This window comes from Vombatus ursinus, unplaced genomic scaffold, assembly GCF_900497805.2.
Source record: "Vombatus ursinus unplaced genomic scaffold, bare-nosed wombat genome assembly UNPS02014809.1, whole genome shotgun sequence".
Classification (NCBI taxonomy): Eukaryota; Metazoa; Chordata; class Mammalia; order Diprotodontia; family Vombatidae; genus Vombatus; species Vombatus ursinus.
The window spans coordinates 19381218-19403798 of record NW_020954587.1 but is presented as its reverse complement, the minus strand read 5'-3'; the positions used below and the strand labels follow the sequence as shown (position 1 = coordinate 19403798).

General features: G+C 38.7%; 1 protein-coding gene across 2 annotated transcripts in view; it reads right to left on the bottom strand.

Moving 5' to 3' along the window:
- VPS26C (VPS26 endosomal protein sorting factor C) overlaps positions 1–13444 on the bottom strand; it is a 52687-nt gene extending 39243 nt beyond the window's left edge. Inside the window, exons 1-3 of one of the 2 annotated variants that reach the window (XM_027875452.1) lie at positions 13274–13425; positions 9035–9074; positions 1339–1482 (exon numbers count right to left, since the gene is read on the bottom strand). In XM_027875452.1, coding sequence (XP_027731253.1) covers positions 1339–1413 — 75 coding nt within the window. In that variant the 5' untranslated portion in view covers positions 1414–1482; positions 9035–9074; positions 13274–13425. Of the gene's footprint in view, positions 1–1338; positions 1483–9034; positions 9075–13273 lie in introns of both variants that reach the window. The other variant, XM_027875451.1, reaches the window with a different exon arrangement.
- Between the last annotated feature and the right edge of the window lie 9137 nt (positions 13445–22581).

Sequence of the window (22581 nt, the reverse complement as noted above, 5' to 3'; positions counted from 1 at the left end):
TACAAAACCATGCACATCCTTTGACCTAGCAATGCCATTTCTAGGTCTGTATCCCAAAAGAGATAAAAAACAAAGAAGAAAAAGACCTATATGGACAAAAATATTTATAAGAGCTATTTTCTGGGGGCAAAGAAATAAAAGTTGAGGGGAAGTCCATCAACTGGAGAATGGCTGAACAAGCTGTGGTATGTGATTATAATGGAATACTATTGTACTATAAAAAATGATGAGCAGAATGCTCTCAGAATAACCTGGAAAGACTTGCATGGGCTGACACAAAGTAAAATGTACTGTGTACAAAATAACAGCAATATTGTAAGATGATCAGCTATGAATGACTTAGCTATTCTCAGCAATGCAACGATCCAAGACAACTCCGAAGGACTTATGATGAAAAGTGCATCCCCAGAGAAAGAACTGATGGTATCTGGATACAGATTGAAGCACACTTTTTAAAACTTTATTTTTCTTGAGCTTTTTTTTGGTCTATGTTTTCTTTCACAACATGACTACTATGGATATGTTTTGCATGAGTACATATGTATAACTTATATCAGACTGCTTGCCTTCTCAATGAGAGGGGGTAAGGAGAGAGGAAGAGAATTTGTTTTAAAAATAAATGTTAAAAATTGTTTTTACGTTTAACTAAAAATAAAATACTAAATAAAAACCAAAAAAAATTTTTTTTTAAAACTTCCTGCTTTTTACCCTTAAGTAGCTTACAATCTAGGAGGAAAGATGAAATATAAGACAAATTTTGGTGATTTAGAAGAAGAGTATGGCACTAGAAGGAAGTAATAAAATAATGAAGTGGAATTTTGATAAGTAGAGTTTGAGGGAAAGGACCCTTCGTGGAGATAACAGCTTCAGTAAAGGTCTATATAGAAACAGGAAGTAGTGTTTAGAGATCAATTAATAGTTCAATGAATGGGCTAGGTGAAGGAGAATATGTTGTTCAGTCATGTCCAACTTTTCTTGACCTTGTGGACCATATTGTCCATGGGATTTTCTTAGCAAAGACAGTGTAGTGGTTTGCCATTTCCTTCTCCAGTGGATTAAGGCAAATGGATTAGGTGACTTTGCCAGGGTCACACGGCTGGTAAGTGTCAAAAGCCAGATTTTAACTTGTCTTCCTGAGTCTAGACCCAACGCTCTATCCACTGAGCCACCTAGCTACCTCTGAAGGTAGAAACTGTAGGATTAAATCAAGTTTCTGTTTATGAAAGTCCCCCACAATAATGGGAAATGACTATACTCTTCTACTTGTAGTATCAAGAAACCACTGTGATTTTTTTTTTTAAACATCAGCCCAGTCATTCAAAATGTAAGCATTCTTACCTTAACAGAGTTACAGAAAGCTTCAAACATACCAACACTTTTGGCACTGAGCTGCAAGTTCACCAGTCCTTCCATTGTTAATAAAATTCCCTGGTGCTGTACTGGATCTTTGCTAGATATAACGACCACACCAGAGAGCACTTCCTACAAAGAGAAAAAAAAGAGTCACAATGTAAATTAACTGGGCTTGTTCACCTTGACTCACTTTTGCCAAGAATAAAGTTCTAAAAATAAGTCCAACCTATCCACACACCTTTTCATAGGACTGAAGAACCCCAACAAATGTTTGTTATTACAGCAACAACAAAGATTCTGGTGACATGTTAAATTTCACGACTTCAAATGAAGTAATTTATATTAAGTAATTTATGTATTAGCATTCATAGGGATCTTTTAAGTTGAAGGAAAACCACAGTCAGACCCAATGGAGTTATTTGGGTTTTTTTGTTTTGTTTTTTTCTCTATTAATTTATTTATTTTTACTTTTCAATATTCACTTCCACAAGATTTTGAGTTCCAAATTTTCTCCCCATCTCATTCCTCCCCCCACCCCAAGATGGCGTGCATTCTGAATACCCCTTCCCTTAATCTGCCCTCCCTTCTATCTCCCCTCCCCCCTTCTCTTATCCCCTTCCCCTTCTATTTTCCTGTAGGGCAGGATAGATTTCTATGACCCAGTGGAGTTATTTGTTAGTTACTAATAAGGACAGAAATGACCTGTGATTTTTTTTGGTACAAGGAAACTTCCCTATACAATGCAGGTTGGCACCTTCTTTCCAATTTAGTCTTAGGGTAAGGGTATTTTATAACCTTTTTTAGGTCATGGACTCCTTTGCAGGCCTATGAAACCTAAAAACCCCTTCTCAGAATGAGATTTTTAAATACATAAAAGAAAATACCTAGGATTTCAAAAGAAACCAATTATGTCTAAATACAGTTATCAAAATATTTTTTTAAAAGTTCAAGAGTAGTGTGACCCTGGGCAAGTCACTAGCAAAAAAAAAAGTTCAAGAGTCCAGTTTTAAGAACCCTTGTCTTAGATAACTGCCTAAAATACAAAGAGGTTAAGTGAATACAGCCAGGATATGACAGAGACAGTTCTTAAACTCAGGTCTTCCTGGTTCTGAAGCCTGCTCTTTATCCACTACTCCACGTTAACTTTTCCCAATTACATAAGCAAAAAATTTGGTGAAGCCTCTCAGTAAAATAAGCTTCATAAAAAGTACTCAACATTGTTAATAAAATACAAAGGTTATCATAAAACCTATATGAAAAATTTCCAAAAATTCCCAGATTTCCAGATGTATAATTAAGGCTCGATGTCTATCTAAAAGCAAGATTTCAGATGGTCCTTCAATCATTTAAGATTTTACTACAGACTATTTATTTTTTTTTAGGCAAGTGGGGTTAAATGACTTGCCCAGGGTCACATGGCTAGTAAGTGTCAAGTGTTTGGTCTGAGGCTGGATTTGAACACAGGTCCTCCTGACTTCAGGGCCGGTGCTCTATCCACTTCGCCACCTAGCTGCCCCTACTATAGACAATTTACCTAAGAATACTTAACAATAATATCACCTTCTTTACTGGATGGTACTTCTTAACTTGGAGGATCTAGATGGCAAAGTGGATAAGTGTCAGACCTGGAGTCAGGAAGACTCATCTTTCCAAATTCAAATCTGGCCTCAGACACTCACTAGTTATGTGACTCTGGCCAAGTCACTTAACCCTGTTTGCCTCAGTCCCTTATCTGTAAAATAAGCTGGAGAAGGAAATGGTAAACCCTCTTTGCCAAGAAAACCCCAAAAGGGATGATGAAGAGTTGGACACAACTGAAACCAAAGAACAACAGAACAACTTCTTAACTTCCTTTCCATTATCCTTACACCAATTTTGAAGGTCCTTAAAATCAGTAGAGTTTGTATGGTATTTTAAAAAATATTTCTAAAAATAACATGACTCCTCCTGGAAAATTACTCCCCCCCCAATACACATACGTCAGTTCTGCTACAAAGCTTCTTTTGAAAAACACAAATTTGTTCCAAAACAATTGATGTTTTAGAGAATGATTTAAACAACACAAATTTTCCATTTGCTTATTCTTGATTTCGTCTTCAAGAAATAGTTAGAATGCAGAAAACTGCCACAACCATCCACACCTCGTTTACAACTTTCCCTCTAATTTCAGATAATCCTTCCACTAGTTCATAATAACTCACAAGCTACAACCCTGCCCACATCCACAAGCAAACCATATCTTTTTTAAAGTAAAGTATCAGATGTTGTGTATCTTCTAGTGTAATAGGAACTCTGAGTGGAGGAAAGATGGTCCTTCCCTATGCATTCCACCTCCCCACCCCCTGACTTTCCACCACGTGCTAGGACACCTCTTACCCAACAAGCTGAGGAAGGCCTAGAAAATTCCTAGTTTCGTTCTATTAAATAATTTCAATCCTCTTCCCCATCAAACCTTTAACCATCCCTGCTCATGTAACAAGGAACAAAATTAACAGATTTGAGTCCTAATCTAAGTGAAAGTAAAGCAAATGCGTGCTACAGAAGATACATGGTGCTAACAGAACAGGAGAACAAATTGTATGATGGCCACTCACAATTTGTAATGTAAAGGAAAACAATACTGAAAGACTTCACCGCTCAAGGAGTTGTACAACTCATGCAGCAATCTATCATTATCAGAGGACTTTTCAACAGAGAGGTGATAGACTATATGTACCATGAGGCTGATACGCTGCACTTATTTGTCACAAAGAAGAATTCTATCTGGGAAAAGGGGAGTCAACGAGAAGTGGCAAATGTTAAAAAAAAAAAACAAACTACTAATAAAATTAAACAACTAAAAAAGTAACAAACATGAAGCTTATAACGCCTTTTTTTTTTAATAGCCAGGTAAGGTGGTACACAACTATGGTCCCTGCCCTGGGGAGGCTGAAGCTGGTGGAACACCCGAGTTCAGTAGTTCTGACTTGTAGCAGGTCTAAAGCCAATCTGGTGTCCACACTAAGTCTGACATCAACATTGTGAGCCCTGGGAACAAGTTACTAGAATCACTGAGGAAAGGTGAATCAGCACAGTTCAGAAACTGAATACATTAAAACTTATGCTGATAAAAGGTTCAGGACAATGAATGGCTGTTTGTGAAAACTGTGATTGTTTAAAATATATTATTTGATGCGGTCCTAATGGTGGCCTAAATGATTCTAATGCTTATGAAATATATAGGTAATAGCACCGTTTTATACTTTTCCATTGTTTTGACCCAAGCTAACCCTGTGTCAAACAGTCATTAATCGCTTGTCAATTGTACTTAACTCGAGAGCCGCTCCTTTCCTGATGGCCTTAAGATAATCAACTCAAACCCTCACCCAATTTGTGGTCTCCCTACTCCCACGCCATCCAAGCCCAGTATAGATAGATAACTCCAAGAAACATCTGGGTCTGATTAGGAATGCCCTCTTCCACATCTTGCATTGATTATCTGTTCTCAACCAAGCCCATTTTTAGGATATAAAACTTTTCTGCTTGGTCCCCTATTTTGAGCCTGTACTTCCCCAAGATGACTCCCTCTCCCTAGAATTGGGTGAGTTTCTTTGCATACAGGAGGGACAAATCTCTGTCTGTATTGCCATAGCATGTGAGTGTGTGTATGTGTGTGTGTGTGTGTGTGTGTGTGTGTGTGTGTATGTGTTTCTTCTGCCTACTTGCTGTACCACATAATAAAACTCATGTTTGTACTAGCTTCCCAAGTACCAATTTCCTGTGAATCTCCAACCCTGGTCTTTCCTTTAATTCCAGTGGTGAGGCCAAATAAAGCAATTAGGGTTTCTGGAAAAAGAGACTGGGTTTCTGGAAAACAGGAAGGAGAATTAGTAGTTTGGGGTTGAGCATATGGGAAGGAATTAAGAGATTGGAAAACAGTATTTTGAATGCTCTGCCAGTGTTTGGAGAGTCATTAGTATAATATTAGGGGCACTGTACATAACTGAAGGGGTACTTCCCTTTTGTATAATGGGCTGTTTCACATAATGCAACAAGCAGAGATCCTTGGGTTCCTGAATTAGAAGGAATGTGTGCTGCCTTCTAATCAAAGCCAAAGTTATTCTGTAAAAAAAAAAAAAAAAAAAAAAAAAAAAAAAAAAAAAAAAAACGGCCTGAATTAGATGACAGTTTAAAGGAAAGTGCAGAGTTTGCTGCTTTTGTTGCTACTTCCCTCGTTGTAAGAGAACCCAGTCAACAAGGTTTCTGACCGCTAACCCCTGGCACAAGGCTTTCCAGGTTTGGTTGTCTTCTTTCTTTCTTTCTTTTTTTGGCAGTTCAACTTTTTATTTTAACAAAATCAGAATATGGGCAACACAAGCAGTGCCAACATCTAAACTAATAAAATAAGCAATTACTAAACCTAAGTAACTTGAAGTTCAATTTTTACATTCAGCAAGTTTAAATTCATTCTTGCATATACCTGTGTCAACTCCTCTGTTCTATTAAGAGATGTAAATCCCCTAAAGAGCTATGCTGGAATCTGCAAGCAACCTCATGCCACCAAGATAAGCAAGGTAGGAAGAAGAATGTTACAATTCCTTCAATAAGAAGGGTGGTTAAGAATAATCCTTTTAAAGATTCCCCTAATCCCAATCCCAACCTCGATGAGATGACTGAGGACTCCTTGAAGAATACCTACTTCCAGGGTCTACTCCAAACCATTCTGGTGACAACTCAAAGAACAATCACCAAGGCAGATACTGATAGCCTTTCTGAACATCAGGAGAAAAGGAGGTCCCTAGCTTGCCCTGAGCTCTAGCCTCTGCTCAAAGACCTAATGTAGAAGCCAAAGAGGTTATGACATTGGCTAAACAGACAATACCCCACTGGAGATGGCCTTTAAGCCATCCCCTGCTGAGTTCTGTCAAATTGCTGGCATTTGCCCATGTCACTGTACTCCTAAAAAATCCCCAGACACTGCAGAGATCTTTGCAAAACTGACACATTTGGGCCAAGGAGGGAGCAGCTCCTGTGCTGCCCTTCAATGGACTTTGATGGCTTGGAGAGACACTCAGCCCATCCTGCTCTCTTTGACCGCCTGCTCTGAAACCACCTGACAGACCCTCTAAGAGAAATGTTCTCTGCTGTGGGGATTAGGGATGATTTTGTGGCTAACCCACAATACTGAGGAGTGATAGTATGGGTAAATGCACTACAACAAATTCAGAGGTGGGTCTCCCTCCTGGTTCCCCAAGCATAGGTTGTCACACCTGATAGTCGTCTCCCTTCTTCCATTATAGACAAAGATGTTAAGAGGTGTCAGGACAAATCCAAAGCCCTCACACTAACAGCAGGCTGCATTCACTGGCAAGTAGTCTGGCTCTTCCTCCCTGAGAGAGTTGCTGACCCTCCTCGGTACAAACTTAGACAGGAGACAAAGGGACTGCACCAGCAACTAAGGATTTATCACACGTGGGCATTATTATCCCCACAGCATCCCCATTCAACTCTCCTATCTGGCCCAGCTAGAAAGGGAGAACGATGACCAGCACTATCTCACAACAGATTACCAGAGTCATAACAAGGATGCTTCCCTATCAAGCCTCTTCTGCCTAACATCTCAGAGACTCCTGAAAGTCTACAGAATGCTGGGTGTGAATGGCTTGGTGTCACCGGTCCTGCTAACACGTTTAATTTGGTTCCTATCTCCCCTGAAAGTCAGTCTCAGTTTGCCTTTATTTTTGAAGAATCATCATTCATGTTCACATGCCTGCCCATGGGAAAAACAGCAGTCGCAGACTGGGGCAATCATTCTGTGGCCAAAAGCAGTCAGTTTCCCACCCACAGACCACTGGACAGTCGCTTCCAGACACCAGCAGAGGCAGAACTTAGTCCTGATTGGTTCATTTTTTTTCATTTTTCCATTCTAGAACTGCAGTGAAAGACAGGACTACCATACAGGAGGGGCCATAGCACAAAATCAAAATACAAAAACTAAGTAGCAGGTAAGAGTAAACAGCTCACTCCTACTGCAATAAAGAAAGACTAGGGGTTAAGAGAATTCCAAAAAAGAATCTAAGAGGAAATAACTCTGAAATAATCACAGGTAGAACCTCAGAAAATAGAATGACTGGTCACAACAACTCTAAGACTGGACTGAAAAAATGAAGGAACTGCTGAAACAAGAGATTAAAAAAATAAAATTAGTATTTTTGGAAAGAGAATGGCTTAGAGCAAAAACCAGACAACTTATTCAGTTAAGTGACAGCCTGAAAAAAAGAATCAATCAAAAGGAACTCAATGATTCAATGAGATAATAAGAAATAAATCAGAAGACTCTTCTTGGGGCAAAGCCAATACGGCAAATTAGGGGCAGCTACCTAGCTCAACTCTTCCCAATATTCCCAATTTTAAACATTCCCAACATAACAATTTTAAAATAACATCTCAAATCAAATGTTGGCGTGGCAGAGTCAACAAAAGGTTGGAGTAAGACACTATTGATTAAAGAAATACAAATTAAAACAATTCTGAGGTATCACTTCATTCCTATCAGAAATGACAACTGCTAGAGGGGATAAGGAAAAATAAGTACACTCATAAACTGTTGGTGGATTTGTAAACTGATCTAACCATTCTGGAGAACAATTTGAAACCATGCCCAAAGTGCTATATAACTCTGCGTAACCTTAGACTCAGCTACTGGTTCTACTACCACCCACTACTAGGTCTTTATCCCAAAAAGATCAAAGAAAATGGAAAGGGACCTACATGTACAAAAATATTTATAGCAGCTCTTTCTGTGGCGGCAAAGAATGGGAAATCAAGGGGATGCTTGATTAGGGGTTGGCTGAACAAGTTGTGGCACATGATTGTGATGGACTACTACTGTGTTATAAGAAATGATGAGGGGGGCTGGTTTCAGAAAAACATGGGAAGACCTATATGAACTGATGCAAAGTAAAGTGAAAAGAACTAGTAGATCATTGTGTACAGTAACAAAAATGGTGCAATGATGATCAACTGTGAAAGACTTAGCTACTCTGATCAATACAATGATCCAAGATAATTCCAGAGGACTCATTATGAAAAAAATGAGTTCTCTCTCTTCAGAGAGACAACTGGTGAATATAAATTAAAGTATAATTTCCTTACTTTATTTTTCTTGTTTTAAGAAAAATATGGCTAACATGGAAATGTTTTGCATGATTTCACATGTATAATTAATATTATATTGCTTGCCTTCTTAGTGGGTGGAGGATTGGTGGGGAAAAGGGAGAGAATTTGAAACTCATAATTTAAAAAGAAAAGAATGCTAAAAATAAACAAATAATAAATCAAAATGTTTAAAAACAACTCTTTTCTCTTGCATTTGAAATACAAAGGCAGGAGACAAGAGAAACTTTCAAAGGTAGAAATACTGAAGAACTTAAAGGAGCTCTTGATCAAATGAAGCAACTAAGTGGCAGAGTGTAAAGAACAGACTTGACTGGAAAACAGTCTGACAGAAAGTAGGTACAGACCAAACACCTCATACCATATACCAACACAAGCTCCAAACAGGTACATGATTTAGACGTGAAGGGTGACATCATAAGTAAATCAGATGGACAGCTAGGTGGCGCAGTGGATAGAGCACCAGCCTTGAAGTCAGGAGGACCTGAGTTCAAATCCAGCCTCAGACCAAACACTTGACACTTACTAGCTGTGTGACCCTGGACAAGTCACTTAACCCCAATTGCCTAAAAAAAAGAACAAAAGTAAATTAGAAGACAGAAGGAGATTCACAGGAGATAAAATGTATAATTTTAATCATATAAAATTAAAATTTTGTTTTTGTATAAACAATACCAATGCAGCGTGCATTTAGGGTTAGGGTTTCAGAGAAATCTAGAAAGACATGAACTGGAACAGAGCCCAAGAACAATTTATACAGTTACAACAACGTTGTAAAGAGAAAAAACTTTGAATGAAGCATGCTATCCACCTCCTGATAAAGGGAATTACCTGATAAACTCAAGATTCAGAATGAGACGTAGTTTTAGACATGATCAATGCAGAAATTTGTTTTGCTTGACTATGTATATTTATTACAAAGGATTTGTTTTTCTATTTGTTTAGTAGGGGTAGGTGAGGAGGGAAAATAAATGCTTGTTAACCAAAAAATAAAATAAAAGTTTAATACAAAAATAGAATTGTTCCTAAAACTGGTAAGGGTTCCATAAAGACAATTCACAGCAATCCCTTGCTGCCAACTTCTCAGTTATTTGGACTCTTTGCTGGGCAAGTTTAGCCTGACTGACACTGATCTCAACAGACTAAAAGCCAGAGATTGCTAGTCAAAGACTGCCTGACCCAGGCAATGGTTTAGAAATAGACATATCAAGTGAAAAAGATTCTCTGTACTGCACCCCCAAACTAAGTTCAAATGATGGTAGAGGATAGAACCCAGAAGGAACACCATTTACATATAGTAATTTAGCCAAAGTCTCCTAGTGTACAGATACACACTTCAGAACATAGTACCACTGCTAGCCAACCTAGCTGCTCTACCAGCAAAGCGTTAGGTAAACAAGACCGTAACGCTGCTGATAAAGACTGTGATCATACACACATTCAATCAATACAGGTATAGGGACAGATAGAATCCCTTAATAAAAGTATTTGTTCTGTAAAACTTGGACTCAGGCAAAAGGCTGCACCCGAGGACCTAGAGGGTCACATGGGGCCTCAAGGCCACAGGTTCCCCATCCGTGATATTGGTATTATGCCTGTACTGTAGCTAGATTCATTTGTTAATTGTTTAGATTTACTGTTAGCTATGTATATGTAACAGCATATTTTGCTATTGTGTAGACCTACCGATAACTGCTTTATTTATATTTGCTGTTATACATATTTGCTTTGGTTTTGAAATGATACACTGATGTGATTTTGTGTATGTCATGTGTTCCTTTTTTTTTTGTTTTGTTTTTGTTTTTAGGCAATTGGGGTTAAGTGACTTGCCCAGGGTCACACAGCTAGTAAGTGTCAAGTGTTTGGTCTGAGGCTGGATTTAAACTCAGGTCCTCCTGACTTCAGGGCCAGTATTCTATCCACTGCGCCACCTAGCTGCCCCTATGTCATGTGTTCTTCAAGTTATTTAGACCTATAGACAGCAACGCTGCCTGAATAGTGATGCTTTGCACTAAACTTTGTCTGTATTGTTGATGTTTATTTGCTGTGAATGACTCTCTACAATGATTACTTAGGATGCTGGGCTAATTATCTTTGTTCTGTGATGGTAAGACAGTCAGTCACCAGATCTGGACAAACTAAATCCTAGGATGCTGAAAGAAATGGCAGGTGTGATTGTTGAGCTGTGTTAATGATTTATAAAAGATCCTGGAAGACTCAAGAGAGTCATGTCACAGGCCTAGAGATAAGCGAAAATTGTTTCAATTTTCAAAAAATGTAGGAGGGTGAACCCACAAACTACAGGCCCCTGAGCTTAACTTCCATTCCAGAAAAAAAAAATTTCACAATATATTACTAAAGGAATTGTTTGTGAGCACTCAGAAAAGAGAGATCATTAAAAATCAGCATAGCTTCATCAAGGATAGATCATGCCACTCAACCTCATTTCCTTTTCTGACAGGATAAATGGAATGGTGGATAAGTAGAATGCCATATTTAAACTTGACAAAGTTTTTCATGTAGTCCATTCTATATGGACAAGACAGAGATGGAGATTAGATGAGATAATTGATCTTAGTGGCAAGAAGATGAGAAATAAGAGATAAGTCATGAGTTGATGTCAACTTAGAGGCTGTGTTATTTATCATTGCTTTGAATTAATCAATTCAACAACAAGTAATTTATTAAACACTTACTATGTGCCAGGCAATGCACTAGGTACTGGAGATACAAAAGACAAAATATATAACAGTCTTTGCCCAGAAGAAGCTATTGGGAAACGAGCGCCACAGGGAACAGTGCATGTGTCGGGGTGTGGGTATATGAAGTAAATAGAAAATATATACAAAATAGAGAAAAAGTAATTGAGGAAGGTACTAGCAGCTGGGAGGAATCAGAAAAGGTCAAATGGAGGAGGTGGCACTTGTGGTAAGCTTTGAAAGAAGCTTAGAGTTATGAGTCTGAAGAAAGAATGAAGTGAATTCTACACATGAGAGTTAGCTTGTACAAAGGCACAGTGATGGAATGTTTTCTGTGAGTACATGGAATTGTAAGATCTTAAGCTGGAAGGGACCTCAGGGTCCATCTACTCCAACATCCACATTTTACAGATGAGGAATTTGAAGGCAACATAGAAGCAATTTGCCCAAGTTCACATAGAGAACAATCATCAGAAGCAGTGTAGGCCAGTTTAAATGATGCTAAGTCAATGAACACCACAATTTTGTGGTGTCTTTGCAGAGATTTTCTAATGCTGCTATTTTTTAAGAAATATCACCCACAGTACAGGTTAGGTTATTTCAGGTGCTCAAAGTCAAGAGACATTTTCAAGTGGTTTTTGGAGCTCTTTAACCATAGACAGCTGATTCAAAATGAATTTCTTGGGGCAGCTAGGTGGCGGAGTGGATACAGCACCAGCCCTGGAGTCAGGAGGGCCTGAGTTCAAATGTGACCTCAGACACATAACACTTACTAGCTGTGTGACCCTGGGCAAGTCACTTAACCCCATTGCCTAGCCAAAAAAAAACAAAACCCAAAATGAACTTCTCGGCATAACTAAAATCACAACACTTTTTAGAAATGACAAGTTATGAGACTCACCTCACTTAAGAATTTTACCCCTAATAAGAGTGACTGAAAAATAATTGTGTTATTTTAATTCATATTCCTTTACTCTGCATGAAAACATTAGATCTTACATACTCAGTTAAACTCACAACCCCGAGTTCTGTGGTAGCAAGAAAGTATGTGTTTCTTTCAGTCAATCTCAAAGAGTTATGGATGTTATACAGCTGTTATATTTCATTAGTCTCTTAATATTTAGCTTTTCTTTATGTCCTTGACTAGAGTATACGCCAAGGGCATCTCAATATAGCAACTTCAGTTTTAAAATCTAATAATTAGTTTTGCAGCTACAATGATTAATTGTAGTCTATTTCAATTTTAATCAACACAATGGTTATCAGTAGCTGAATCTAACTTCTATCTACTTGACTATTTCAACTGAAACATATTTCATATAATGAGTGGGAAGGCACCAAAAGACTCCTACCATGGAAAAGTATACTTTTCATTTTTTTAGAATTTAGCATATAATGGGATTTTTCTCTATTGTGTTATTCAACAACAGACACTGCTACCTTCCTTTATGAGTAGTGTTAAGAACCTATCCTAAATTACAACTAACCAGATGAATATTTCTGCTTTTCAAGGTAAAACTTCCCGCTAGTTTCCAATTAAGTTTTCTGCTCCCCAAACATGGAAACTGAAAACATTACCATGAATTTTTATGTTATTTGCTCCCTTCCTAGATAGCTCCAGCCTAGAACACTCCAGAAGGCCGCTAGGGGCGCAGTGGGTAGGGTGCTGGGCCCGGAGTCAGGAAGGCTCATCTTCCCGAGTTCAAATCTGGCTTCAGACACCAGCTAGCTGTGTGATCCTGGGCAAGTCATTTAGCCCTGTTTCCTCATCTATAAAATAAACTGGAGTAGAAAACAGCAAACCACTGGAAAAGAAAACCCTAAATGGGGTCACGATAAGTCGGACACGGCTGAAATAACTGAAAAACAACACGACTACCTGAGAATTGTTATTCTCTCCCAAACTAGGGATAGATTTCTTGACCAATTAACACCCAGACAGGACTCCCGTCCCACTACGCTGCCACAACAGCGCAGGGATGGCCCACGGCAGTGAATCCAGCTCTCTTCTGCAGCCCGAGCGTGACTTCCACACCTCCCCTCTGAGGGGACAAACCCCCACTTACCCCGGCGTAATACACTTTGTTGGCTCTTTTGATCTTGATGTCCAGCACTGTCCCCATGGTTAGGCCGCAGAGCACCCACGGCCACTTCCTACTCCTGCAGCCTCCTCTCCTCACTCTCTCGTCCTCTCCTTCCCAGCAGCCATGGAGTCACGTGACAGCATCTCGGGTCACGGGACAGACTCCACTACCCTTCCTCTTTCTCTTCCCCTTCTTCATGGCGTGCCTCTCGGCCTCCGGCCCTTACACCAAGCGGTCCTGCGCGCGCCTCCTCGCCCCGCCGCGAAGGGAGCCTCGGCCGGGTCCAGCGGCCCGGGCGTGGAGCTAGAGGACCGGGCGCGCGCTTCCCCCGTCGCCACAGCAACGAGAGAAGCCCTGGCTCCGGAAATAGGGGGAGAGGGCGGGCAGTCGAGGCAGCCCCGCCTTCCTTCCCTCTTCCGGGTCTAGAGAGGAAAGAGACAGGAGGAACCGATGGGGACTTGGTTAAGAGGGGCGCCCTCTGGTGTGTGATGCGAGCACTCAGGAAGACACCTGGCCCCAGGTGGCTCCAAGTGTTCCAAATGGCTGCAGCCGCTGCACTGTGTGGCTCCCCCACTCCCCTCCCCCCCGCCCCGCCCATTTCAGACTGCGCGCCTGTGCGTAAGTCTCTTTGCAACGCTGTAAGTTATTGTACAAGGTTCCTTCCGGTTTCAATTTATCCATAACTTTCTTAATACCGTAGAAATTTGATGGCTCCATACATAGACAGATGAATGTAGTTTGGGCTACTTTTAAATCATCTTGTATGTGTATAAAATACGAGTCAAGTTATATACATTATCAAATAGTGTGTGTTCTAAAGGACAAATAAATGTGGCCTATTAACTTGTAAATAAACATTTAAGCCAATTAGGTGGTATAGTGGGCAGACTTAAAATCACGAAGATCTGAGTTCAAATTCCGACACTTTTAAAATTCTAGCTATTATTACTTGTTATCATTGTTACTATTACTATTATTGAATGCTACTTAAGTTAATTTTATGTGTATTTTGATGAATTGAAAAGCAAAGAAACCATCTTTAACTTGTGATGATCAAGCAATCAATGTGCTACACAATAAGGGTTAAAAAACAAATAAGGAACAGTTCCTGCTTACCCTGGACCAGCAGAAACAATATGTACACATATAAGTAGACAAAAAATATATACAAAATATGAGATAATGGGAGAGACTAGATTGTTGGAGGAGGGGGTATGTGGAGAACTGAAAGGTTGTATGAGAGAAATGTAGGAGGTAGTTCTTGATGACTTTTAAAAGAAGCTTTTTGGTGATGATCAGTCCTTTTAGTAGAGTCCTAATCCGGGGTCTTCTTGGCAAAGATACTAAAGTGGTTTGCCATTTCCTTCTCCAGCTCGTTTTATGGTCGAGGAACAACAGGGTTAAGTGACTTGACCCTGGACAAGTGTCTGAAGCTGCATTTGAATTCACGAAGATGAGTTTTTCTGATTCCAAGCCCAGTTCTCTATCCACCATACCACCTAGATCTCTTAAAAGAGGACAGGCATTCTAAAAGGAAATGAGGTGAAGTTCACGAATAGGAGACAGTTTGTGCAAAGACGTGGAGATGGAGCATCCCGTATGAGGCAGGGCAAACAAGCCAGTTTGTAATTTGTAATTTCGATCATAGTAGAGTGAGTGAAGAGGAATGACATGTAAATGAGGCTGGAAAGGTAGACTGGAGCCAGGTTGTAAAGGGCTTTAAAAATCAAATTGAGAAGTTTGTAATCCATCCTAGAAGTGAATATATAACTAATTGAGAGGTATGACAAAAATGTTTATTTCCATAAAATTGAAACAACCGCTAGGAAAGTAACTTACTTTTAGGAGTCAGTAAGTAGGACAAAGGTTAGTTAGGCGTTGCTTAGAGTGTACATGCTTAATAGGCTCATGAATACTAAGACACAGGGCTAAGACACCATTTTCTGAACATACAATGTATGTAGAAAGAGGGAGGGCATGTCAAGAAAGTGGTTGTGTAATAGGCATGCCAGAAAGTTGTACACTCTGGAGAGCTCAGCCAATGAGGAAACAGAGGAGGGACGTGGGAGCAGGGATTAGAGATAAATAATGATCTTTTGCTTTGGTGTGTCTGTTCCATAGTACACCCGCTTTTTCACCTGCATAATAAACTGAGCTTTTAACTATGCAGAAGTGCTAAATTACATGTAAGGCTAGATCCCTTTAGTTTACCAATTTGTTAAACAAATTTCTATAAGGGATAGCCTGGTTAGTATAGTGTGTCTATTGAGACAAGAAAAAGAAAAGGAGGGGCAGGAATTAGAGAAAGGTCACACTGCAAGATCCCAGCCCTAGCCTTTCTCTAGGTGTCCCCATCAACAATTTTAGAAGTGAGTGATTGCTCCAAGTTTAATTGGATCCCCAAATTAAAGTTTGTAGATGATGTTCAATTTAAATCTGGGGAACTATCTTTGCCCACCCAATATTTGACATTAGGGCAATGTGTTCAAAAATGTGTTCAAAAAATAAATTTTTGTCCTTTAAGACACTCTTTGATCAAGATTTCTCTATAGTGGCCTTAAATACAATCATTTTAGAATTTTAGCAATATATGATTAAAATGTATATTACCATTGTGAAAGCTTTGTATATGAAATTTAGGTAAGAATTGAAAAATACAACTCTCTTGGGTTATGAATTACAGAGTTCATTCACTCTCTCCAAATTCTGAAAAGTGAAGAGTAAGTAAGCAGAAAAGACACACTTCCTTAATTTGGAAAACTGCTTTGAGTTGATCTCTGTAGGCAATATAACAGATGTCTATTGTTAATAGGGTAGTCAAGCATTTTTAAAGCTGTTAGTGGGGTTGGAAGAAGCTGGAATCCGTGTGTTTCAACAGGACATATAGCCACTACAACCCTCCTTAAAGTTTTTGTAATTACTAAAAACATCTTAATGATTTTCTCTTTAAAAGCAGGTTTGTCCCACAAGTTCTTCTGGGACTAGAATAGGCAATACAGTGGAGCTCTTTTGATTGCTGAGAGAACATCTGAATTATAACTAGTTAAACAACAGGTTATAATTGTGATAGGTAAATTAATGAAGAAAATCACCTGAGTTGAAATTAACTATTTACCTTGAGAAAGTTTAACAACAGTATGTGCTAAAATTGCAAAGGAAATATTCAGTAGAATGAATACAATTTGAGATATGGTTGAAATGTAAAGGAAAGTTGGGTAGTCTGAGTAATGGGTTTGGAAGACTTGGAAAGAAAAATAATAAAGGCTTGAGGGAAAATATGGAAGAGATATAAGGAGGTTTGGGTTTTCAAACCAAAAGAAGTTGTATAAAAAAGATTGAAGAGAAGGTTTTAAGTATGTTGAGAGGATTTGAGGAAGTTTGATGTTAAATAGAAAGATTGAAAGATATAGAAGTAATGTAAAATTTGCAGCTTGATATGTAAGCCAATAGAGAAAGTTATAGAGGCTTAGGAGAAATTTGTTAAGCAATGTGTTCCTAAGTATGATAATTGGAGTAGATTACTGTCGCCTTTAAAATCTTTGGCAGTAGATTAGCTGGAAATAGTGAATACAATAATATGAAATGCTTGGAATAAATAGCCCTTGTATAAAATATAATACTAAATAATTGAAATTATTAATTGAGATTCTGTATGATATCATTTGGAAAATAGATCCAGGTGAAATTGAATTTATTCTGGTCTCATTTTAAGTGAAATGTGTCCCTCCTAGAATTTATTATACTATATGAATCAGGAAACTTGTTAGCTGTATGGTTTAGAGGGAAATATAATTTTTTAAAATTTTTATTCATTTTATGTATAGGTAGATCCCATATCAAATTGCACACCTTCTTGGGGAGGGGGGAGGAAAAGTGGGGGAAAAAGTTAAAAACTCAAAATCTTATGGAAGTAAATGTTGAAAACAAAAAATAAATTAATTATAAAAAATAAAATTTTTATTCATTTTAAACTTAAATACAAAACAAGAAAAGAAAAGAACATTTCCATATACACAGCAGAACATAAGAGAGGATTCAATATAAAACAATAAATTTCCATTTCACAAAAACCTATGTAATAAATCCTACACATTGTTTTCAAAGCAAGCCAGCGTTTCTGTGCTTCCTTCTAGGTTTTCTTTTGTTCTCTGCTGTGTACTTTTTATTTTTATTTTCTTCCTCCTCCCCTCCCCCTAGAGAAGGCTACAGTTAAATGTGAAAATATATGTGTGTGTGTGTATATATATGTATATATATATACACACACACACACATGCAACATATCTATAAACACATACATGTATACACATATGTAAGAACCTATTGTTCTTATTTCTATTTGTCAGTTCTTTCTCTGGGATTGGATAGCATCTTCCTTCATAGGTCCAAGTCTTTCTATGTTTTTCTAAATCAGCCCCCTCATCATATCTTATATCACAGCAGTATTCCATCACAATCATATCCTATCTGAGAGATTGTCTATGAAAGTTTTCCCCCCAATTTTCTGCTTCCCTTCTAATCTTGGCTACATTGGTTTTATTTATACAAAAAAAACAATAAGGTGTACAAAACTGGAAATATGAAAGGAAAATCTTTAAATGCCTAACAGGATTTTATATTTGTCCTTAGAGGTGATAGGGAGCCACTTCACCTTGTCCATTCTCAAAAGTGTTTTGCTTCTGACTTTTACCTCCCCCAATTTTCCCTCCCTTCTATCAGCCCCACCCCCCTTCTCTTATCCCCTTTCCCTTCTACTCTCCTGTATGGTAAGATAGATTTCTATATCCAACTGAGTGTGTATGTTATTCCACCTTTGAGCCAATTCTGATGAAAGCAAGGTTCAGTGCTTCCTCCCCCCACTACACTCCTATCTTCCCCTCCACTTTTTTGCTCCTCTTTTATGTCAGATAATTTATCCCATTTGACTTCTCCCTTTGCCTTTCTCCCAGTGCATTCCTCTTTATCAACCTTTAATTTTATTTTTTTAGATAATTATCAAATCATATTTAACTCACCTGTGCCCTCTAGGTGTAGTCCTTCTAACTGCCCTAATAATAAGAAAGTTTTTAGGAGTTACAAGTATCCTTTTCCCATGTAGGAATGTAAACAGTTAACCTTATTGAATCCCTTATGATTTCTGTTTCCTGTTTACCTTTTTATGCTTCTCTTGAGTCTTGTATCCGAAAATCAAATTTTTTGTTCAGCTCTGGTCTTTCATCAGGAATGCCTGAAAGTCCTCTATTTCACTGAATAGTCCATTTTTTCCACCTGAAGGATTATACTCAGTTTTGCTGGGTAGGTGATTCTTGGTTGTAATCCTAGCTCTTTTGCCTTTTTGGAATATCATATTCCAAGCCTTCCCATCCTTTAATATAGAAACTGTTAAATCTTATATTATCCTGATTATAGTTCCTTAATATTTGAATTGTTGTTTGTTTTTCTGGATGCTTGCAATATTTTCTACTTGACCTAGGAGTTCTGGAGTTTGGCTATAATATTCTTGGAAGTTTTCATTTTGAGTATCTCTTTAAGGAAGGGATAAGAGAATTGTTTCCAATTCTATTTCACCCTCTGGTTCTACAATATCAGGGAAGCTTTCCTTAATAATTTCTTGAAAGATCATATCTAGGCTCTTTTTTTTTGATAATGTATTTCAGGTAGTCTAATAATTCTTAAATTATCTCTGCTGAATCTGTTTTCCAGGTTGGTTGTTTTTCTAATGAGATATTTCGTATTTTCTATGTTTTCATTCTTTTGGTTTTGTTTTATTATTTCTTTATATCTCATAAAGTCATTAGCTTCCACTTGCCAAATTCTAATTTTAAGGAATTATTTTCTTCAGTGAGCTTTTGTACCTCCTTTTCCATTTGGCCAATTCTACTTTTTAATGAGTTCTTCTCTTCAGTAAACTTTTGTACCTCTTTTTCCATTTGGCCAATTCTGCTTTTCAAGATATTCTTCTCTTCATTGGACTTTTATGCCTCTTTTACCATTTGTCCCATTCTGGCTTTTAAGGCATTATTTTCTTCTATATTTTTTTGTGTGCTTCCTTTAGCAAGCTATTGACTCTTTCTCAACTCTCTTCCCAATTCTTCCTCTGCCTCTCTTGATTTTTAAAATCCTTTTTGAGCTCTTCCATGGTCTGAGACCAATTCATATTTTTCTTTGAAGCTTTTGATGTAGCATTTTTGACTTTGTTGTCTTCTTCTGAGTTTGTGCATTGATCGTCCCTGTCACTATAGTAACTTTCTATGGTCAGGCTCTTTTGTTGTTGTTGCTTGCTCATTTTCCAGCCTATTTCTTGACTTTTAGCTCTATGCTAAAGTGGGGCTCTGCTTCTCAAGTGGAGCAGATACTGTCCCAAGTTTCAGGTATTTTGTGTAACTGTTTTCAGAGATAATTCTGGGGACCTGTAAGTTTTTGGTTCTTTCAAGGTGGTATGATCTAGTGAGAGGTGGTATGATCTACTCTCCTGGCCTGTGAGTGACCACAAGCACTCTTTTCTTCCCTGGAACAGTGACCGGGGTCCCAGCTCCATGTGGCTATAAGCTCTGGGACTGAGAACTAGGATTATGACCCAGAATCAAGTATGGCCAATACAGTAGAGTCCTGCCTCTGGTACCAGCAAAGGGATCCCCATAATCTCCTTCTGGCCAGTTGTCTGAACACCTTACCATCTGTGGGCTGAAAGGTCCAGAAACTGCCACTGCTTCCACTGATTGAGTCATCTCCAAAGCCTACTGCTGGTTGGCTGGGCCCCTGCTGCTCTAGATTGCCCCTCCACTCTTACCTCAATGCAAGAGACCTTTTCCGATGACCTTCTAAGTTGTTGTGAGCTGTAAAATTATTTCACCCCATCCTTTTGTTGGGTTTTGCTGCTCCAGAATTTGCTTTGAGGCATTATTTAAAGTTTTTCAAAGGGGTTTGGGGGAAAGCTCAGGTGAGTCCCTGCCTTTTCTCTGCCATCCTGGCCCTACCTCCCCACTCCTGATTAAATGTTTTTCACGTAATTAAATAGCTTGTAAGTGTTGGAGGCAGGATCTGAATACAAGTCTTCCTAATTTGTAGTATGATGCAAAGAGTGCTGACTATGGAGTCATTGATTCAGGTTCAAATCCTAGCTTTGTTATTCCCTACCTATGTAAACTTGAGCAAGTTATTTAATCTCTCTAGGCCTCAGTTTTCTCAGCTGTAAAATGAGACAGGTAGGACTAGATGACATTTAAGGTTCCTTCCAGCTCAAATCTATGACCCTGTGACTCTACCACTCCATCTGGTATATCATGCTGCTCTTCTATAGTCCATTCCCAAAGAACAAATGAATGACTAAATCTAAAATTTCTAAACCAGATTTTGATTCATTTTCAGAAGAGTTCCAGGAATGGAAACGCTATATCTTCTACTGGTAGTCCATTATCTGATGATCAGTCCAATTAATCCTTAAATACTAAAACCTTAAAACTTACTACTGGGGCAGCTAGGTGGCATAGTGGATAGAACACCAGCCCTGAAGTCAGAAGGACCTGAGTTCAAATCTGGTCTCAGACCAAACACTTGACGCTTACTAGCTGTGTGACCTTGGGCAAGTCACTTAACCCCAATTGCCTAAAACAAACAAACAAACAAACTTATTACTGAAACATACTTAAAGCCTAAATTTCCATAAAGCCTGAATTTCCATAGTGGTCTTTGAAGAAAATTAAAGTATTACTACTTTGATTCTTAAAGTTACCTATCTATGTCCTTGAGTTGAGTTCAGGAATTTTGCTTTCCCCCTGAATTAGTTAAAAGTCGTAATTAAAAGAAAAGGTGTTATCTCTCATGCTGGTAGCCTCTGGGATGCTTCCAGGCATCTGTTTGTTAGCTTTAAGCCCTACAAGTTAACTTGGTGCCATCCTTAAAAAATATCTTGTCTCCCTTTGCCTGTCCTTGTGTAATTATGGGAGTTTTTAATCTCTTCCAAAGAGACAGCAAGTCTGGTAGTTTTGATCCCCTAGGAAAGATTAAAGGATGTAGATGAGTCCCATAAAACAATTTACATTCCTTAATTGATAGAGAGGGGCACTGGTTAGCCTCATATGAATGCCAGCCCACCTTTCTTGGTATAACCAACTGTAATAATTCTGCTTCAATCCTACAACCTATCACTTTTTCTCCAAGCCCACCTATACCCCTTCTTTGTCGTGTGTCAATAAAGAGGGTTCCCTCCTTGTCAGTGGAGTCACTACTTTTACTAAGGTTGGCAGTCTGACTTACTTGGTTAAGTTATACATGTCCCTGTTAATAAATTGATTTTGTTCAGCGCTCTGTAACTTGGTTTACTTCATTAATTTTATTTGCCACAATTTGGTGGGGTTTGTACAAGATTGGCAGAGAGAGGATTGTCCCCAAAACCCTGTGGGGAACCCCCCCCATTTCTGTGTGTTCCCTAGTGAGATTTTTCCACCTGGAAGGGGTGGGGAACTTCTCCTGGAGAATTGTAAATGGAGATCTGGCTCTCCTCTCAACCTCAAATTTCACAATTTTTAATTCCAAGCTAGAAGGTAGCCATTCCACTGGGGAAAAGTAACAACTTTTGTCTGTGTATGTCTGTCTTGGGATGCTGTCTGTGTTTAGTTTGATAATTTTAATGATAATTGACAATATAAAACCTGGAAAAATCCTCAAGGGACAAGCCCTTGAAGATATTTTTTTTTTCTCAAGAAAGACCCTAGATTGAGGTTGGGGGAGGGAAGGGGATCAGAGAGTGTGTACCAATTAATGCTCTTCACAGCCTATGAAAAGTTGGGGAAGCCTTGTCTTCCTAGTTGGATAGGGGATCACTAAAACATAGAGTAAATTAGCTTAAGTCGCAGTAGTCTGGTCTCTGGCAACATCTTGTGGCCAAACTGGGAGTAGCAACATACTTGTCTTTTCTTAATGTTTATTTGTAAGTTTAATTATTGATATTTAGTATTTGCTATATGACAACATCCATTTAATTCAGGCCACACAACATACAGCCCGAGGACCACTTGCAAACTGCCAAAGGATTTCTGGTGGCCCGTGAAAAAATGTAGGGTTGCCACTGTGCACTCTCCTGTTTGTCATGTGGCCCCCTCCAACCCACCATCATCAGTCTGTCTCTGGTCAACCCTATCTGCAGCCGGAACCCACCGACAAGTTGTGCAGATCTGCTTTAATTCATTTAAGAAGAGAAATAGTATCCAAGTTTTGCTCCAATACTGTCCTCTATTAGCTTACAAACTGGGACCGCAGACAAAAGGACTGAACCTCCTGAGAGCTGCACC